This window comes from Chelonoidis abingdonii, unplaced genomic scaffold, assembly GCF_003597395.2.
Source record: "Chelonoidis abingdonii isolate Lonesome George unplaced genomic scaffold, CheloAbing_2.0 scaffold0008, whole genome shotgun sequence".
Lineage (NCBI taxonomy): Eukaryota > Metazoa > Chordata > Testudines > Testudinidae > Chelonoidis > Chelonoidis abingdonii.
Window position 1 is genome coordinate 237803 of NW_027424269.1, and position 13672 is coordinate 251474.

At 56.3% G+C, this 13672-nt stretch overlaps 1 protein-coding gene across 4 annotated transcripts in view; it reads left to right on the forward strand.

Moving 5' to 3' along the window:
• Positions 1 to 4778, forward strand: part of EEF1G (eukaryotic translation elongation factor 1 gamma) — an 88681-nt gene extending 83903 nt beyond the window's left edge. For all 4 annotated transcript variants that reach the window (XM_075061326.1, XM_075061325.1, XM_032799516.1 and 1 more), the window contains 6 exons: positions 1519 to 1662; positions 1943 to 2072; positions 2560 to 2746; positions 3606 to 3778; positions 3944 to 4068; positions 4453 to 4778. In XM_075061326.1, the coding sequence (XP_074917427.1) occupies positions 1519 to 1662; positions 1943 to 2072; positions 2560 to 2746; positions 3606 to 3778; positions 3944 to 4068; positions 4453 to 4611 (918 nt within the window). In that variant the 3' untranslated portion in view covers positions 4612 to 4778. The remainder of the gene's footprint in view (positions 1 to 1518; positions 1663 to 1942; positions 2073 to 2559; positions 2747 to 3605; positions 3779 to 3943; positions 4069 to 4452) is intronic.
• Positions 4779 to 13672: the final 8894 nt, after the last annotated feature.

Here is a 13672-nt window from a genome sequence, read left to right on the forward strand (position 1 = left end):
ACATCCCCTCCAGGAGTGTAAAAGGCTTAGATCTTGGCTGTGAGGCAGGGTCAGGATTTTAGGGGTGTGCACCACTGGCTGCATTACGGTCGCACTCAGTGACCTGCTTCACTGGTGTGAGACAGATGCATGGGACCGTAGTCAGTGTCTGCCATCCAAGCATCTCTGCAAGGGCCTGGCAGTGAGAGCTTAGCCTCTCCTCAGAGATTTCAGGCCGTAACTGTAGCATCCTTGCCCTCTGCCATCCACAGCTAATGGAGAATGGACACTCCTTCCAGCTTGCTAGGTACTAAGCTTGTTGGAGGCCCAGAACCTCCGAGTCTGGGCTGCCATGGTGCAGCTGGGGTACAGTGAAGCTCCTGGCACTGCCTCCCTGACCTATGCAGATGGGTCCATGCCAAGGAGGATCTCTCTGGGCTGCCTCTCCTCTGACAAGTGTCACTGGTGCCTCTACAGCTGGGAAGGCAGATAGACTGCAGCCTTGGAGCAGGCTGTGAGGAACTGCTGGCCCCTTCCCCTGAAGGTCAGGAGGTGGCTGTGAATACAGGGCTCCTGTGTTGTAATCCAGTGAGTCCGGCTTCTCTCTTCCCTGTTCCTGCAGGGACTGAGATGGATGAGAGGTGGGAAGGGCCACACTGAGCTGATGGGCCTCCAGCTCCCCTCCCTCCCTGCTGGGATTCTGATCAGGAAACAGCCACCGGGCCAGGCTAAGTCTGAGGCTGCATGTCTGGGACTTTCTCTTGCTTTGGAGCCCATTCCTGCCTTGGTGCCAAGCTTGGAAAGAAGCTGCAGCATCTCCTGCCAGTTGGGGTTGGGGAAGGAGGGTGATGCCAGTCATTGGGGTTTTGTTTTTTTTCATGGGGGAGGGGGGTGGGAGTTCCAAAGAGGATAGATCTGGACTATTCAGTGGTGACAGATAACAGAACAAGGAGCAATGGTCTCAAGTTGCAGTGGGGGAGGTCTAGGTTGGATATTAGGAAACACTATTTCATTAGGAGGGTGGTGAAGCACTGGAATGGGTTACCTAGGGAGCTGGTGGAATCTCCATCCTTAGCGGTTTTTAAGGCCTGGCTTGACAAACCCCTGGCTGGGATGATTTAGTTGGGAGCTGGTCCTGCTTTGAGCAGGGGATTGGACTAGGAAGAGACCTCAGGAGGTCATCAACCCTAATCTTGTATGATAGCTTGTGCATCTCCTGCACCTCGGTTTGTGAGTTTGCAGGCCCGGTGGAGGTGGGGCTGGGGTTGGGGGGTGGGAATTTGCCTCATAGATAGGAAAGGACTTTTCCTGTAGTCAGTGGTTAAGCTGGGGTTAGAAACCAGGAGACCTGACTTCTCTGCTCTAACCACTAGAGTGCACCTGGTTTGTTTTGGTTTCCTGGGAATGCTGAGGAGGGGATGGTATTTGGTGGTGAAGCGGTTTTCTGTATTCAGTGTTGCAATGTATGGCAGCTAAATGAGCATTTTTGTGTCTCCACTGCCTCCGTGGGGCTCACCTGGTTGTTTTTTTGATCTCCAGGCCACAGAGTATGCCAAGGAGGAGGTGAAGCGGGTCCTGGGCATCCTGGACTCTCACCTGAAGACCCAAACCTTCTTGGTGGGGGAGCGCGTCACACTGGCTGACATCACTGTTGTGTGCACCCTCCTCTGGCTCTACAAGCAGGTGCGGGGGTGCTCAGTGCTCTACTGCCTGAGGCTCCATGGCTGTGGCAGAAGGGTCTGGTTCTGGGCTGTAGCTTCACTGAGAGTTCCTGCTATCCTGGGTGTGCAGGGTGGGGCTTTGAGGGGGCAAGGCTGGTCACGGATTCCAGTGTGGCTGCAAAGGCTTGGAGTGGCTGCTTGTCCCTGGGGCAGGGGTAGATGCCCAGGAAACCCCTCTTCTGATCTCAGTGTCCTGAGCCGTGGCCGGCTCCAGCTGTGCTGATTTCTGACCTTCTCTGCAGGTGCTGGAGCCGTCCTTCCGCCAGCCCTACAGCAACACCAATCGCTGGTTTGTGACCTGCATCAATCAGCCGCAGTTCAAGGCCGTGCTGGGTGAGGTGAAGCTATGTGAAAAAATGGCTCAGTTTGATGGTGAGTAGCTCCCTAGGCAGGGATCTGGCCCTCTGCCTCCCCTCTGAGGGGTGTGTGGCTGTCCTGGTGCCCCCAGTAAAAGCAGGCCTTGTTGTTGGAGTGAGTCTAGAGAACAACTTGGAGGGGGGGAAGGGTGGGGGGGATCCTGCTTGCTAACTCTGGGGTGATTCTGCTGGGATCTGTGTACCCTGCTCTACTGCCCTCTTCCCCTGTGGGGTCTCCCAGGCTTCACTCAGCCCCTGATCTGGTTCTGAGGCTACTCCACCCTGGGTGGGGCAGGATGCAACCACAGAAGCTCTAGCAGGGAGCTGTGGCTGCTGTGATCAGGGTCTCCCTGGTTCGGAGCTAACAGTGGCTGGGTCAGGGCATCAGTCACTGGATTTCTGCCATTGCTAAGTCTTAGGGTGGTCTGCCAGGCCTCCCACATGGGGAGTGGGAGAGACCTGGCTGCCCCCTGCCCATGGGCTCCTTCCTCCCCTTGATGCAGCCAAGAAGTTTGCTGAGAACCAGCCAAAGAGAGACGTCCCCAAGAAGGAGAAGCCTGCCAAGGAGGAGAAGAAGCAGGAGAAGAAAGAGGAGAGGAAATCTGAGCCTGAGGAGGAGCTGGATGAGTGTGATCAGGCCCTGGCTGCTGAGCCAAAGTCCAAGGACCCCTTTGCTCACCTGCCCAAGAGGTGGGGCTGGCTGGTGGGGCTCATGCAGGGAAAGTGTGGAGAGGGGGCTGGATCCTGGCAGTTGCATGGCACTAGTCGTGTTCCCTTCTTTCTCCTCTTCCCCAAATAGCAGCTATCCGACTCCTCTATGCTGCTGGTGGGCTGGGCCCTGGGAAGGGCCAGTTCCCATGCTCTGCTCCCCTTCTCCTCTGGCCTCTTCTGGGCAAGCTGCCACCAGCTCTTCTTTGCGCCAGACAGTGGGGACACAGCCAGCCCCCTCCCACTGCTCCATGGGCCTCTGGATGGGAAAGGGCAGAGTGGCCTTTCCAGAGAAAACAGAGGAGTTGGCTTTGGGAGCCCAGTCTTGCCCCTCCCTGCCTCTGCCCCTTGGCCCTTAGCAGAGGGAAGCAGCATCTCTCTGGAATCAAATTTCAGGCTAGGGTCCCTTTTGTTCATAGCTTCTCTGCTGCCTCTCCTGGCCACCAGGGGGCAGTGGCTGCATGCTGATGGGCAGAGCCTCAGCACTGCTGGGTTGGAGTCATTCCAGTCCCACACCCTGCTGCATGCTTGGGATAGCTTCCTATGCTGCACTATCTGGGCCCATAATCCCTGCTGGGATGTGGAATGCATGGCCAGAGGCATGGGAGCTGGGGTCCTAGCTTAGGACTACTGGGTAGGCTTGGGGAGATGCTGCTTGCCCTCCTCAGTGCCCTCTGTTACTCTTAGCCATGGGCTCTCACCACAGCCCAAACATCTGAGCAGGAAGAGGGGCCTTGGAGTCACTAGGCAGGAGCTGGGACAGAGCCAGCCCATCTGGGAGGTGGCTGAGGTGAGGCCAGCTGCCCCCTGCCTGTCTCTGATGGAGCCAATCTGCCCCCAGCCCCTTCGTCATGGATGAGTTCAAGCGGAAGTACTCCAATGAGGACACGCTGATGGTGGCACTGCCCTACTTCTGGGAGCACTTTGACAAGGACGGCTGGTCCATTTGGTACTCGCAGTACCGCTTCCCTGAGGAGCTGAGCCAGACCTTCATGAGCTGCAACCTCATCACAGGTCAGAGGCCAGCGCGCCCCCCCCCCCCTCCGCCCCCCCCTCTCCCCCCCCCCCCGAGGATTTGCCCCAGCTCCCCAAACAGCACCTGCAGCTGGTCTGGGTCACAGAGGATTCCTGCTTGGAGCAGGGCACAGCAGTAATGGCTCTCCCACCTCTTCCCACTAGGTATGTTCCAGCGCCTGGACAAACTGCGGAAGAATGCTTTCTCCAGTGTTATCCTCTTTGGCACCAACAACGACAGCACCATCTCTGGCATCTGGGTCTTCCGCGGCCAAGAGCTGGCCTTCCCGGTGAGTCTCTGCACAGCCTGCGGGTGTGCAGGGGAATCTGGCCGTACCCACTAGGAGCGGTACCAGTAGCTCTGTGCTGCCACGCTACAGGGTTGTGCGTCTCTGGAGCCTGCTGGCTCCCTGGCCTGGGAACAGGTAATGTTCCTAGTGCAGTGCAGCTTGAAGGAGCCAGCTAATGTCCCTGGGCAAAGGTGGGGTAGCCTGGCCATGCCCTACTGTGAAGCTGCCCAGTGACAAGAGCAAAGCGTTGTTCACACTCCTCATATGAGGATGACTCCATCTGCAGTGCAGGCAAAATGGAGGGACTATACTCAGCTGGGCCTGTTGGTGCAGTGCCTGGGATGTGGGGAAGGCTCCATGCTGATCCCTCCCCTTTGTTCCCAGCTGAGCCCTGACTGGCAGGTGGATTACGAGTCCTATACCTGGAGGAAGCTGGATGCAGACAGTGAGGAGTGCAAGACGCTGGTCAAGGAGTATTTCACGTGGGAGGGCGAATTCAAACACGTCGGCAAAGCCTTCAACCAGGGAAAGATCTTCAAGTGAGAGTGCTGCCTTCCTACCAGCCGGGACAGCCCAGACTGGCCAGTGAGGGACAGCAGCCTCTGGGCAGCAGCCAGTGGGAGCATGGTCTGCTGGGAACTGTTCACCAGGGGCCATACATCAGAAGCCTGGATCAGTGACACAAAAAATAAAAACCCCACATGCTGGTATTCTGGGGTCTGTCATTCCTGGGCAGGGGCTTGTGAGTCTGGCTGGGGGTGCAGGGACAGACACTGAGTTTCCTGCTGGGGAGGACAGGAAATCTGGGCTGTCCCTAGCAAGGGTGCAGTTGCTGTGGGGCAGATCTGGACTCTTGCTGTGGACTTTATGGGTGTCTTGCCTGTGGTATAGGATGGAGGGGGAGAGCTGCTGTTGCTGGGTAGGGGTGAGTGCCTCTGGCAAGGAGGCTGGTGTTTGGCTTTGTCTCCATCTGGGCCACCTGTAACAGGAAGATGCTTCTGTCAGTGGGGTGCTGTGTCACAGTTACCCCTTCCTGGAAAACTGGGACACATCAGCACTGGGGAGCTGTGCCAGGTGGCTTTGCCCTCCAAGGTGCTGCACAGGTTGCTACTGTCCTGGCAAAGCTCTTTGTTCCAGAGGGGCAGGGCATGGTGCTCCCATGGAGCTGGCCATGTGGGTCTCTGCCAGGGCTGGCTGGCTCTGGCCTCTGCCTTTAACAATGCCCAGCAAGCTGCTGTGCTTGTCCCATTCAGCCTCCCCCTTGCCCACCCAGTGTGCAGCCTGCAGCTGGGAAGGGTAAACAGGTGAGAGTTGTCAGCACAACACAAAAGGAGTGCAAGGAGGTGGCCCTGGCTGCTGGGGCAGTGCCCACTGGGAGAATCCTCTCTGATTGTTTGGAGAGGCTGAGTTGCCAGGCCCCAAATCAATATTTAAGCTGGGAGGCAGGGCATAGGTCACTGTAAGCCTCTGCCCTGACCTAGCCCTCAAAGCTATTGGTGATAAGCTTATCAGTGCCAGTGGGCAGGGCTGGGCCCTGCAGCCAGGTAGGTTACAGGCTTGGGTGTACCACAGAAAACAGGACCTAGCTGTCCTCATGACTAGCTTGTTGGCAGGCTGTAGGGGGAGCCTCACCCTGGAACCCATCAAACAACTTGCTAGGCTGTTCCCACCCCTCTGAGTGGGCTGCCTTAGGCCTATGGCTAGCTCCAAGGTTGTGGTGTCTGCCTGACCAACCAGCCTGCTCGCCACACCCCCTTTCTAGCCTGGCATTGTGCAACCCTGCCCCATCCCTGGAAATACTACAGGGTGAGGAGCAAATTCTCCTTAACCTTCACGTGGCAGGGCTCCTAGGGACTGGCAGCTTTCTTGGCTGTTGGTCAGTCAACAGCTGGGCCCTGGGTGTCTTTCCCCTTCAGCTGTTCTCTGCAAGGCCCCTTCCCTTGCCACTGTGGCAGGAGCTGCCAGCTGGCTCCTAAGCCTTCCCTAGGGTTTTGCCCTAACCAGCCTTGTTCCCTGTAACTAGACAGCCAGTGTGCCTGTGCCTGGGCCTGTCCCTCCCCCAGCTGTGACTCCCTAGCATAGGGGTAGGCAACCTATGGCAGTGGTGCCAAAGGCAGCACACAAGCTGATTTTCAGTGGCACTCATACTGCCTGGGTCCTGGCCACCATTCCGGGGGCCAGGGGAGGGCTCCTTAAACATTTTAAAAATCTTATTTACTTTACATACAACAATAATTTAGTTACCCACTTCGTCTAACTAAAGTCTGTTCACCCATGCTCCAATACATCTGTTAGTCTATAAGGTGCCACAGGACTTTTGCTTTATTTATATAGTTATTATAGACTTAGAGAAAGACCTTAAAATGTATTACTGGCATGTGAAACCTTAAATTAGAGTGAATAAATGAAGACTTGGCACACCACTTCTGAAAGGTTGCCGACCCCTGCCCTAGCAGTTGAGCCCCGCGGTGCAGGGCTCTGTTCCTAGGGAGCAGCTTGGAGTGCCTGACTCATGCCTGGGTGCTCTGCCAGCTGCAGAGAAATGGCTTACTCACACCCCTGATATAATGAGCTTGTGCTGGAGCTCCCTTGGTATGGGGGGAGGCAGGGGCCAGTCCTGCATCACCCAGGACACACTGAAGTGTCTGAACTAGGTGCACTTTGGAGTTTGAGCTTGGGCTGGGACCCCCAGGCATGTGCCTACTCCCATCATGACTGGGTGAATCTCCAAGTTAGGTGGGGAAGAGTCCAAAGTGCTGCAGGGCTGGTGAATGGTGGGGAGAGGGGGTGTCTGCTGTGTCACCATATGCCCACTGAACCGAGGGTGGGGTCCCACAGTCTCTTATGGTGTCCTGGTGCGTGGGCAGGAGCCCCCTGCTGCTGGGGCCTGGGCTGGGTGTAGAGGGGCTGATCTTGAGGGCTGGGGCCCTGGCTGCAGCAGCCAGCTAAGCTGCCTCACTTCCCCCTGCTCTGCCTTGTTGACAGCTCTGGCACTGCAGTGCGTGCTGGTTGGAGCTGGCCGCCTGTCTTCATGGACCGGCTGCCTCTGTCTCTTTCCGAGCTGCAGTTGTGGTGGGAGGCAGCACTGGGTTAATCGCATCCATCTGGCTCTTCAGGGGCCCTCAGGAAGCATGAGTCACTCTTGTATCCTGTTGCCCGGCTGCTGCGTTCCCTGCGGGTGTGGTTTGGCCACACAAGGCTGTAGCTGTCCTGCCATCTGACAGCATAACCAGGGCTGGGCAGCAAGCTGCTTGTGCCAGCTGGGCTAGAAGTGAGAGCAGTGTGTGATCCTCTTGTAGTGTCTGGGGCTGAACTGCTGGGGGGACTGTGATCTCATTGCTGGCTGCTAATGTAGCTTCCCCATTGGCTGCTGCAGGATCCCTTAGGAAAAGTCCCTGCCCTTCAGTGGTTGCCATGGGGGAGAGTGCCAGTGTCCAAACAGTGAGGTTGGAAGCCTGGGCTGTGGGAGCGGCCCTAGGGGAGTGGATGCTAAGGTAGATGGTTGTGTTTAAATGGGGCGGGGTCACTAGCTCATGGCCCATTCAGTGGCTCAAGGCCATGGGGTAGGCACTGTGTCTGGTGTAAAGGGCCATCTGCCCTGCTGGTGCTGTCTGAGTAACAGGCCTCTGCCCCACTCCAGTGCTTCTGGATGAGCTGGCCCTGCCCTGCTCCACCCTCTTTGTAAATTCTCTCAGATCCTGCTGCAATCTTGCCTCCTTCCCTCTGTGCCTGCGTGAGACAAGAAAGGGCCCTGCCCAGCTCCCCTCCTTCCCCTGACAAGTGTGGGAGGGGGGAATGGTTGGACTTTCACACCAGTGAGCCATTGGCTCAGTAAAAGCAGTGCCCAAGCCCTGTCTGCCCCCAGTAGCAGCCAACCAGGCTCCTATCTGTAGAGGGGCAGCTGAGCGGGTGGAGGCCAGTGCTCAACTACTCAGCTCTGCAGCTGCTGCATAATGTGAATTGTCACAGAGCATTACTGGCTAGTCTCTTAGGGCAGCGTTCTATCACTATTCTCACCACCGAATGATCCAGCAGCAGAGAGACCTGGGTTCTGCCCTGGCTCTGGGAGGGGAGTGGGATATGATACGTTAGAGCAGGATGGGGTGCTGGGAGTCAGGATTGCTGGGATCTGTTCCCCTTTCTGGGCCTCAGTTTCCCCATCTGCAAAAAGAATCCATGGAGCCTCCTTTGCAAAGCAGTGTGAGGTCTAGTGAGGGCGATGCCAAGAGCTGCTGTTGTACTGGAGCCAGAGACAAACAGTTCTAGAAGGTTTGGTGAAACTATTGGGTAGGGGGGAGAATCTGAGCACAAAATGAGAGATTTTTACTAGTCTTTTGTGCTTGGATAATGTAAAACAAAAAGTGTGTGTGCTTGGGGGGGGGGGGGATTTTTAAAGCTGCCTGCACCAGCTGTTACCCTGGGGCAGGCTGTTTCCTTTAAAAGCATGTTTCAAAAGAACCTTTGAAAAGTGCCTCCTGTGTGGTGGCAGTAGCACATAATTGTCTGCTAACCGTTTATCAGCACCATGCACGTAACAGGAGCATGAATAGGGGAACACATGTACCGAGACCACCACCAGTGCTGCCCCAGATGCCTAGAGGGGTCTCCCTCCCTCTGGGCAGGTGCAGGAACAGAGCAGGGACCCACACAGCACAGTGCTCAGGGCATCCAGCTTTGCCTACTGTGCTGGGGATCAGCGGTCATTAAAGGCTTATGGGTGTAAATTTTTAGAGCCGCTTGCTACAACCAGACCCGCCAGCACCCTAGAGCCAAGTAAATTTGCTATGGGGCTACCCCAGGGTGGAGTTCCAACCTCCTCTTAAGCTGAGGGCTGCTGGGACCTGCCAGACTTCATCAGAAAGGGAGTGGAGAGGTTTTTAGGCCAGTGTCCTGACGCCAGGGGGGAGAGGCTTGTGAAGGAGAGGCCATGGGGTACGTGTCCTCACAAGCCACAGTAGTTAGCCGTTGCCTTGTGCTTGGAGCTTGTATGTGTGTTTATTGCCTGCCCCTTCCTCCCCCACAGCTATTGTGCACATACTGCTCTCCACTAAAATACCGACGTTTGCCAGTGTCTTCCACCCGTTTCCTGAAACCATCCCCTGGGCTCTAGCTGTCTCTGCCCTGGGGCTTCCCCACTGGTGCAGCTGCAATCCCCTCTCGCAGGCACTCTGCATTAATGCAATGCCTGATGTATGCAGCATATAGCATGGCTGCCACACTGCAGCTAGCAGCCCCATGGCTAAGCCCCAGCGTAGACGTGCTCTTCCGGCTGCTCTCCTCAGGCACTACTGCCAGCAAATGCTGGCTTACCACTAGCTGCTGTGGGGTGCCTATCCGGGCCATAGACATTTATACAAAATACCATCTGCGTGCCCGAGGGCAGGAGCAGCGACGTGTGCCTTGCCACTCCTTGCGTTTGGCTGTGCAAAGCTGTGGCCCTGGCTGCTCAGTTTGTGAGTAGTTCCCTGCCTACTGGAATCAGCTTGTCAAACTTTGCTGCACATCCGATGGCAAACAAGCTGCTCGTGTTTCTGTACGGTGCAGTGAGGGAAGGGTTAATGCCCTGTGCTGCCCCTTAGCAGCGTCTCCCCTGATCCTCCCCCCACCATTGGGGGCACGTTTCCTCCCAAACAAACTCCAGTGCCTCAAGATGGCCACCAGATGTGGGGGAGCAGCTGCAGCCAAGGTTGGCGCCACTCCAAATTGCCCGTTCGCACATCTGGCTTGAGTTTTGTTCTTGCTAAATCCGCCCCACCCAAGCTCTCTGGGGCGGCTCTGTGTACTGACTCATGGCTCCCCTCTGCTTGCAGTCAGCTTCCAGCCCTCGAGAGGAAACAAGCTGCAGCTGGGCAGCGCCAGCCCACTTCCATGTTAGCTTCTTATTGCTGCTTGCACAGGAAAGCGTGATCGCTGCACCGCACTGCCAGCGCTACCCTGGCAGGAGGCCCCAGGTTGGAGGCAACCCCTACATCACTGCTGCAGCTTGCAGAGGCCCCATGGGCTGGCCCCGGCAGTCAGCTCCCAGTGACTGACCCAGAGCTCTGGGACAGGGTGGCCAAAGCCTGGCCTGTGTTTTGAATCTAGGAATAGTCTGAGTGGAGGAAAAGCCTCCCCCATTCTCTGCTGTCCCCCTGCCCTTCCTCTACTCCACCTGCCCATTCACCCCAACGTGGTGTAGGGGGACACAGTGTACTGGAGTGGGGAAAGATATAATGGGAACAACCACTGTATGATGGGGAATTATGTCAAGATGCAGAATGTATATGATTTAATGGGGGACACAATTTAGGGGTGGGGAACACAAGGTCTGAGGGGACAGATAAAATGGGGATACACTATATCAGTGGTTTATAAACTTTTGTACTGGTGAACCCTTTCAAATAGCAAGCCTCTGAGTGTGACTCCCTTATAAATTAAAAACACTTTTTTATATATTTAACACCCTTATAAATGCTGGAGGCCAAGCAGGGTTTGGGGTGGAGGCTGACTGCTCACAACTCCCCCGTGTAATAACCTCACGACCCCCTGAGGGGTCCCGACCCCCAGTTTGAGAGCCCCTGCACTATATTGAGGAGAAATATAATAGGGAAACAGTATATCAGGCTGGGGACAGATATCATCAGAACACACCTGTGTGGGGCTGGGGGACAGATTTAATGGGGTCACACAGTGCATGGCAGGGAGAACATAGAATGGCCATAGTGGGTCAGATCAAAGGTCCATCTAGCCCAGTATCATGTCTTCCGATAGTGGCCAGTGGCAGGTGTCCCAAAGGGAATGAACAAAAGAGGTAAGCATCAAGTAATCATCCTCTGCTGCCCATTCCCAGCTTCTGGCACGTTCTGGAGGGCATGTTTTAATGGTAGTAAATCATTGTGTTGGGAGGTGGGAGCAATATTATCACTTGCTGGTTCAGTGTGCATTGTGTGTGCCACACTAATGGCAGGACCAAACCTGAGAGCAACAGCCTACTATTGCCACCTGCTAATGGAGCTTCCCCCTTTAGCTGATGTACAGGCCCATGCTTTCAGCAATGAGGGTACCTACGTACTGGCTATGTTCTCTGTGGCAGGGGGAGGGACCGCTGTTTGGGCCCGTGGGCAGTACCTTGGAGTAAGGTTTCTCTCTTGGGAGTCAGGCAGGTTGGACTAGAGCAGCGCTGACGGGGGACCTATCTAACCCAGTGTGTCCCACAACATGCAGAGGAAGGAGCAGGATACCTATAGGACCCAGGCTACCTGCTGTGGAACACCACACCCTGGGGATGTGGCTGCCCAATGCCAACTAGTTAGGGGGCATCGGCATGTGCCCCAGTGGAAGACCTTTGTGGACGCTCCTATCTCGGTTTGGATTATCACACCCATTCCCAACCGACCCAAGTAAAGCTGATTTCAACTGAGATGAGAGCATCCCTGTGGCCTTTCCCACTGCTTTAATGACCACACCTGTGGTTAAAGCAGCATCCCAGGCAGGAGGGCCCGGATCCTGTGCTAATCTAAGTCTGGAGGAGGTACTGGTAGGAGGAGGGCAGGGACAGTCCCAAGATGACTCCGGCTCCCTGCGCCTGGTTCCCCCATGAGATTTTGGGTTGCTGAGCTGCATGCGGAAACGCCTGGGCTGGGCCTGGAATGTGGACCTGGAATGTTATCTTGGTGAGCTGTTTTCCTTTCGCTCAGAGCTTGGGAGGAGCTAGCAGGCGATCCCAGGCTGTCATCTCCCCCCCACCCCCACTATTGATCTCTGGGCTGGAGTGACACAGGGCTGCCAGGCGAGGGCTTAGCAGAATGCTGCTCCTAGTAAACAAGGCTGTGCAGATTCTTGTGGGTGCTCCAGAGAACAGGCTGGACATGCACAATCCCAGGCCGACCCAGGGCTCGGAATGTGTGGGGTGCAGCGTATGGGCCTGGGGAGAGGGCATTTGCAGGGGCCAGAGGCTTAGAAACAAGGTGTTTGTGCTTTTAGCTGGAGGGGTATGGCAGTAAGGGTGTGGGTATGTGCGCTGTAACTACAGCCCTGCCATGGCATTGGTGTGTGTATGTGTGTAACTACAGCCCTGCCATGGCATTGTGTGTGTGTGTGTGTGTAACTACATCCCTGACATGGCACTAGGGGTTGTGTGTGCAATTACAGCCATGGCGTTGGGGTATGCGTGTGAGCTCTTTGTGACAATTCCTACTCCTCTGGTGCCTCTTTCATCTCAGGTCTCCCTGCTCTTTGCCATGGGTGAGTGCAGCACATCGGCTTCCTGAGACAGGCGGGGCAGTGGTGGCAAGTGGAAGGAAGGAGCTTTGCCCAGGCCAGTGGGTGAGAGTGCAGAGCCAGCCCCTTGCCCTGCCTGCCTTCTTTCCAGTGACCTGCCTGATCTCCAGGTTGCTTGGGGAGCGGGATGCAGTCTGGCCCCTCACACTGTGGAGCAGGTGTGATGGACCCTATGCGGGGCAGAGGTGTTTTCTGACCAGTCTCTCTGCCCTGCATCCAGCCCAGCGTGGGAGGCAGGGCGAGAGCCAGGAGAGGCGGGAGAGTAACCCATGGTGCTCGGCCAAATTCCTGTTTGTTTACTGGCAGTGGGAAGAATGCAGGGAGGTTGCTCAGCCCAGCCCAGTCAAAGCTCTAGGGAGGGGCGAAGGAGGAGGGAGGAACTGAAACAAAGTGTAAAATTACCAGCTACCAGCTTGGTTTGGCTGAGGTGCTTGGGTGCGGAGGCCTCTCTGAGCTGGTGGCAGGGGGACGGGACAGCTGAGGGGATGGTCTTGTGAGCTGGGCCCCAGGAATTTTGTCAGGATCAGTCCCCAGCTCTTGTGTCAGGATCAGTCCCCAGCCAGGGGATGGGGACCCCATCTCGGCAGCTCAGCCCCGCCCTTCTCACTCACAAGCCAGGCTCTGAATAAGGCTTTCCTCAGTGCAAAGTTATTTCCCTCTTGAGCTGGGACTCAGTATTGGTGGGGCAGGGCCCAGCTCACCTGGGAGGGGCAGGGGGTGTGCTGCACCCCGATCCCTCCTCTAGGGACAGGGGTGGCCTGGCCTGCAGGCTCCAGAATACAGGTCACAAAACACAGCTGCCGTCAGCTGCAGAGCCTCATGGTGCCCCCCTCCACACACACACCTGCCCTGGCCCATTCACCCTCTATCCTTGTTGTGGGGTGGCTGGAGACCCCTGCTCTGGGCTTTCGGCCCTGGCTGTCATGGGGCAGCCGGCAGCACACGTGCTCTGCACAGTGGGGCTAAGGGTGATTCACTGATATTGATTTGCATGGCACTCAGGATCAGGGCGCCATTGTGCAGGCATGGTACCAGGAGCTAAAGCCAGGTGCTACATGTGAGTGTAAGAGGGTGCAGGAGAGTAACGCAGGGTTACAGAGACTAGCCACATGCACCCCCCGCCTAGCCAGTGCCACCTGTCACCTTCTTGGGGGCATCGCTGAAGAATCACAGCTGGAGGAGCGATTCCAGGTGTATTAATATAACCTGCTGTAACAGGCATCCTGGGAGGACCTGGCTGGAGTGGTGCATTCTGCATCTGGGGTCCCCCCTCGAGCTGGGTTGGTAGGTCCTCTGTAGTATTCCCCTCCCAATTGGGCCCTAATCCCTGGCTTGATGTCTCCTG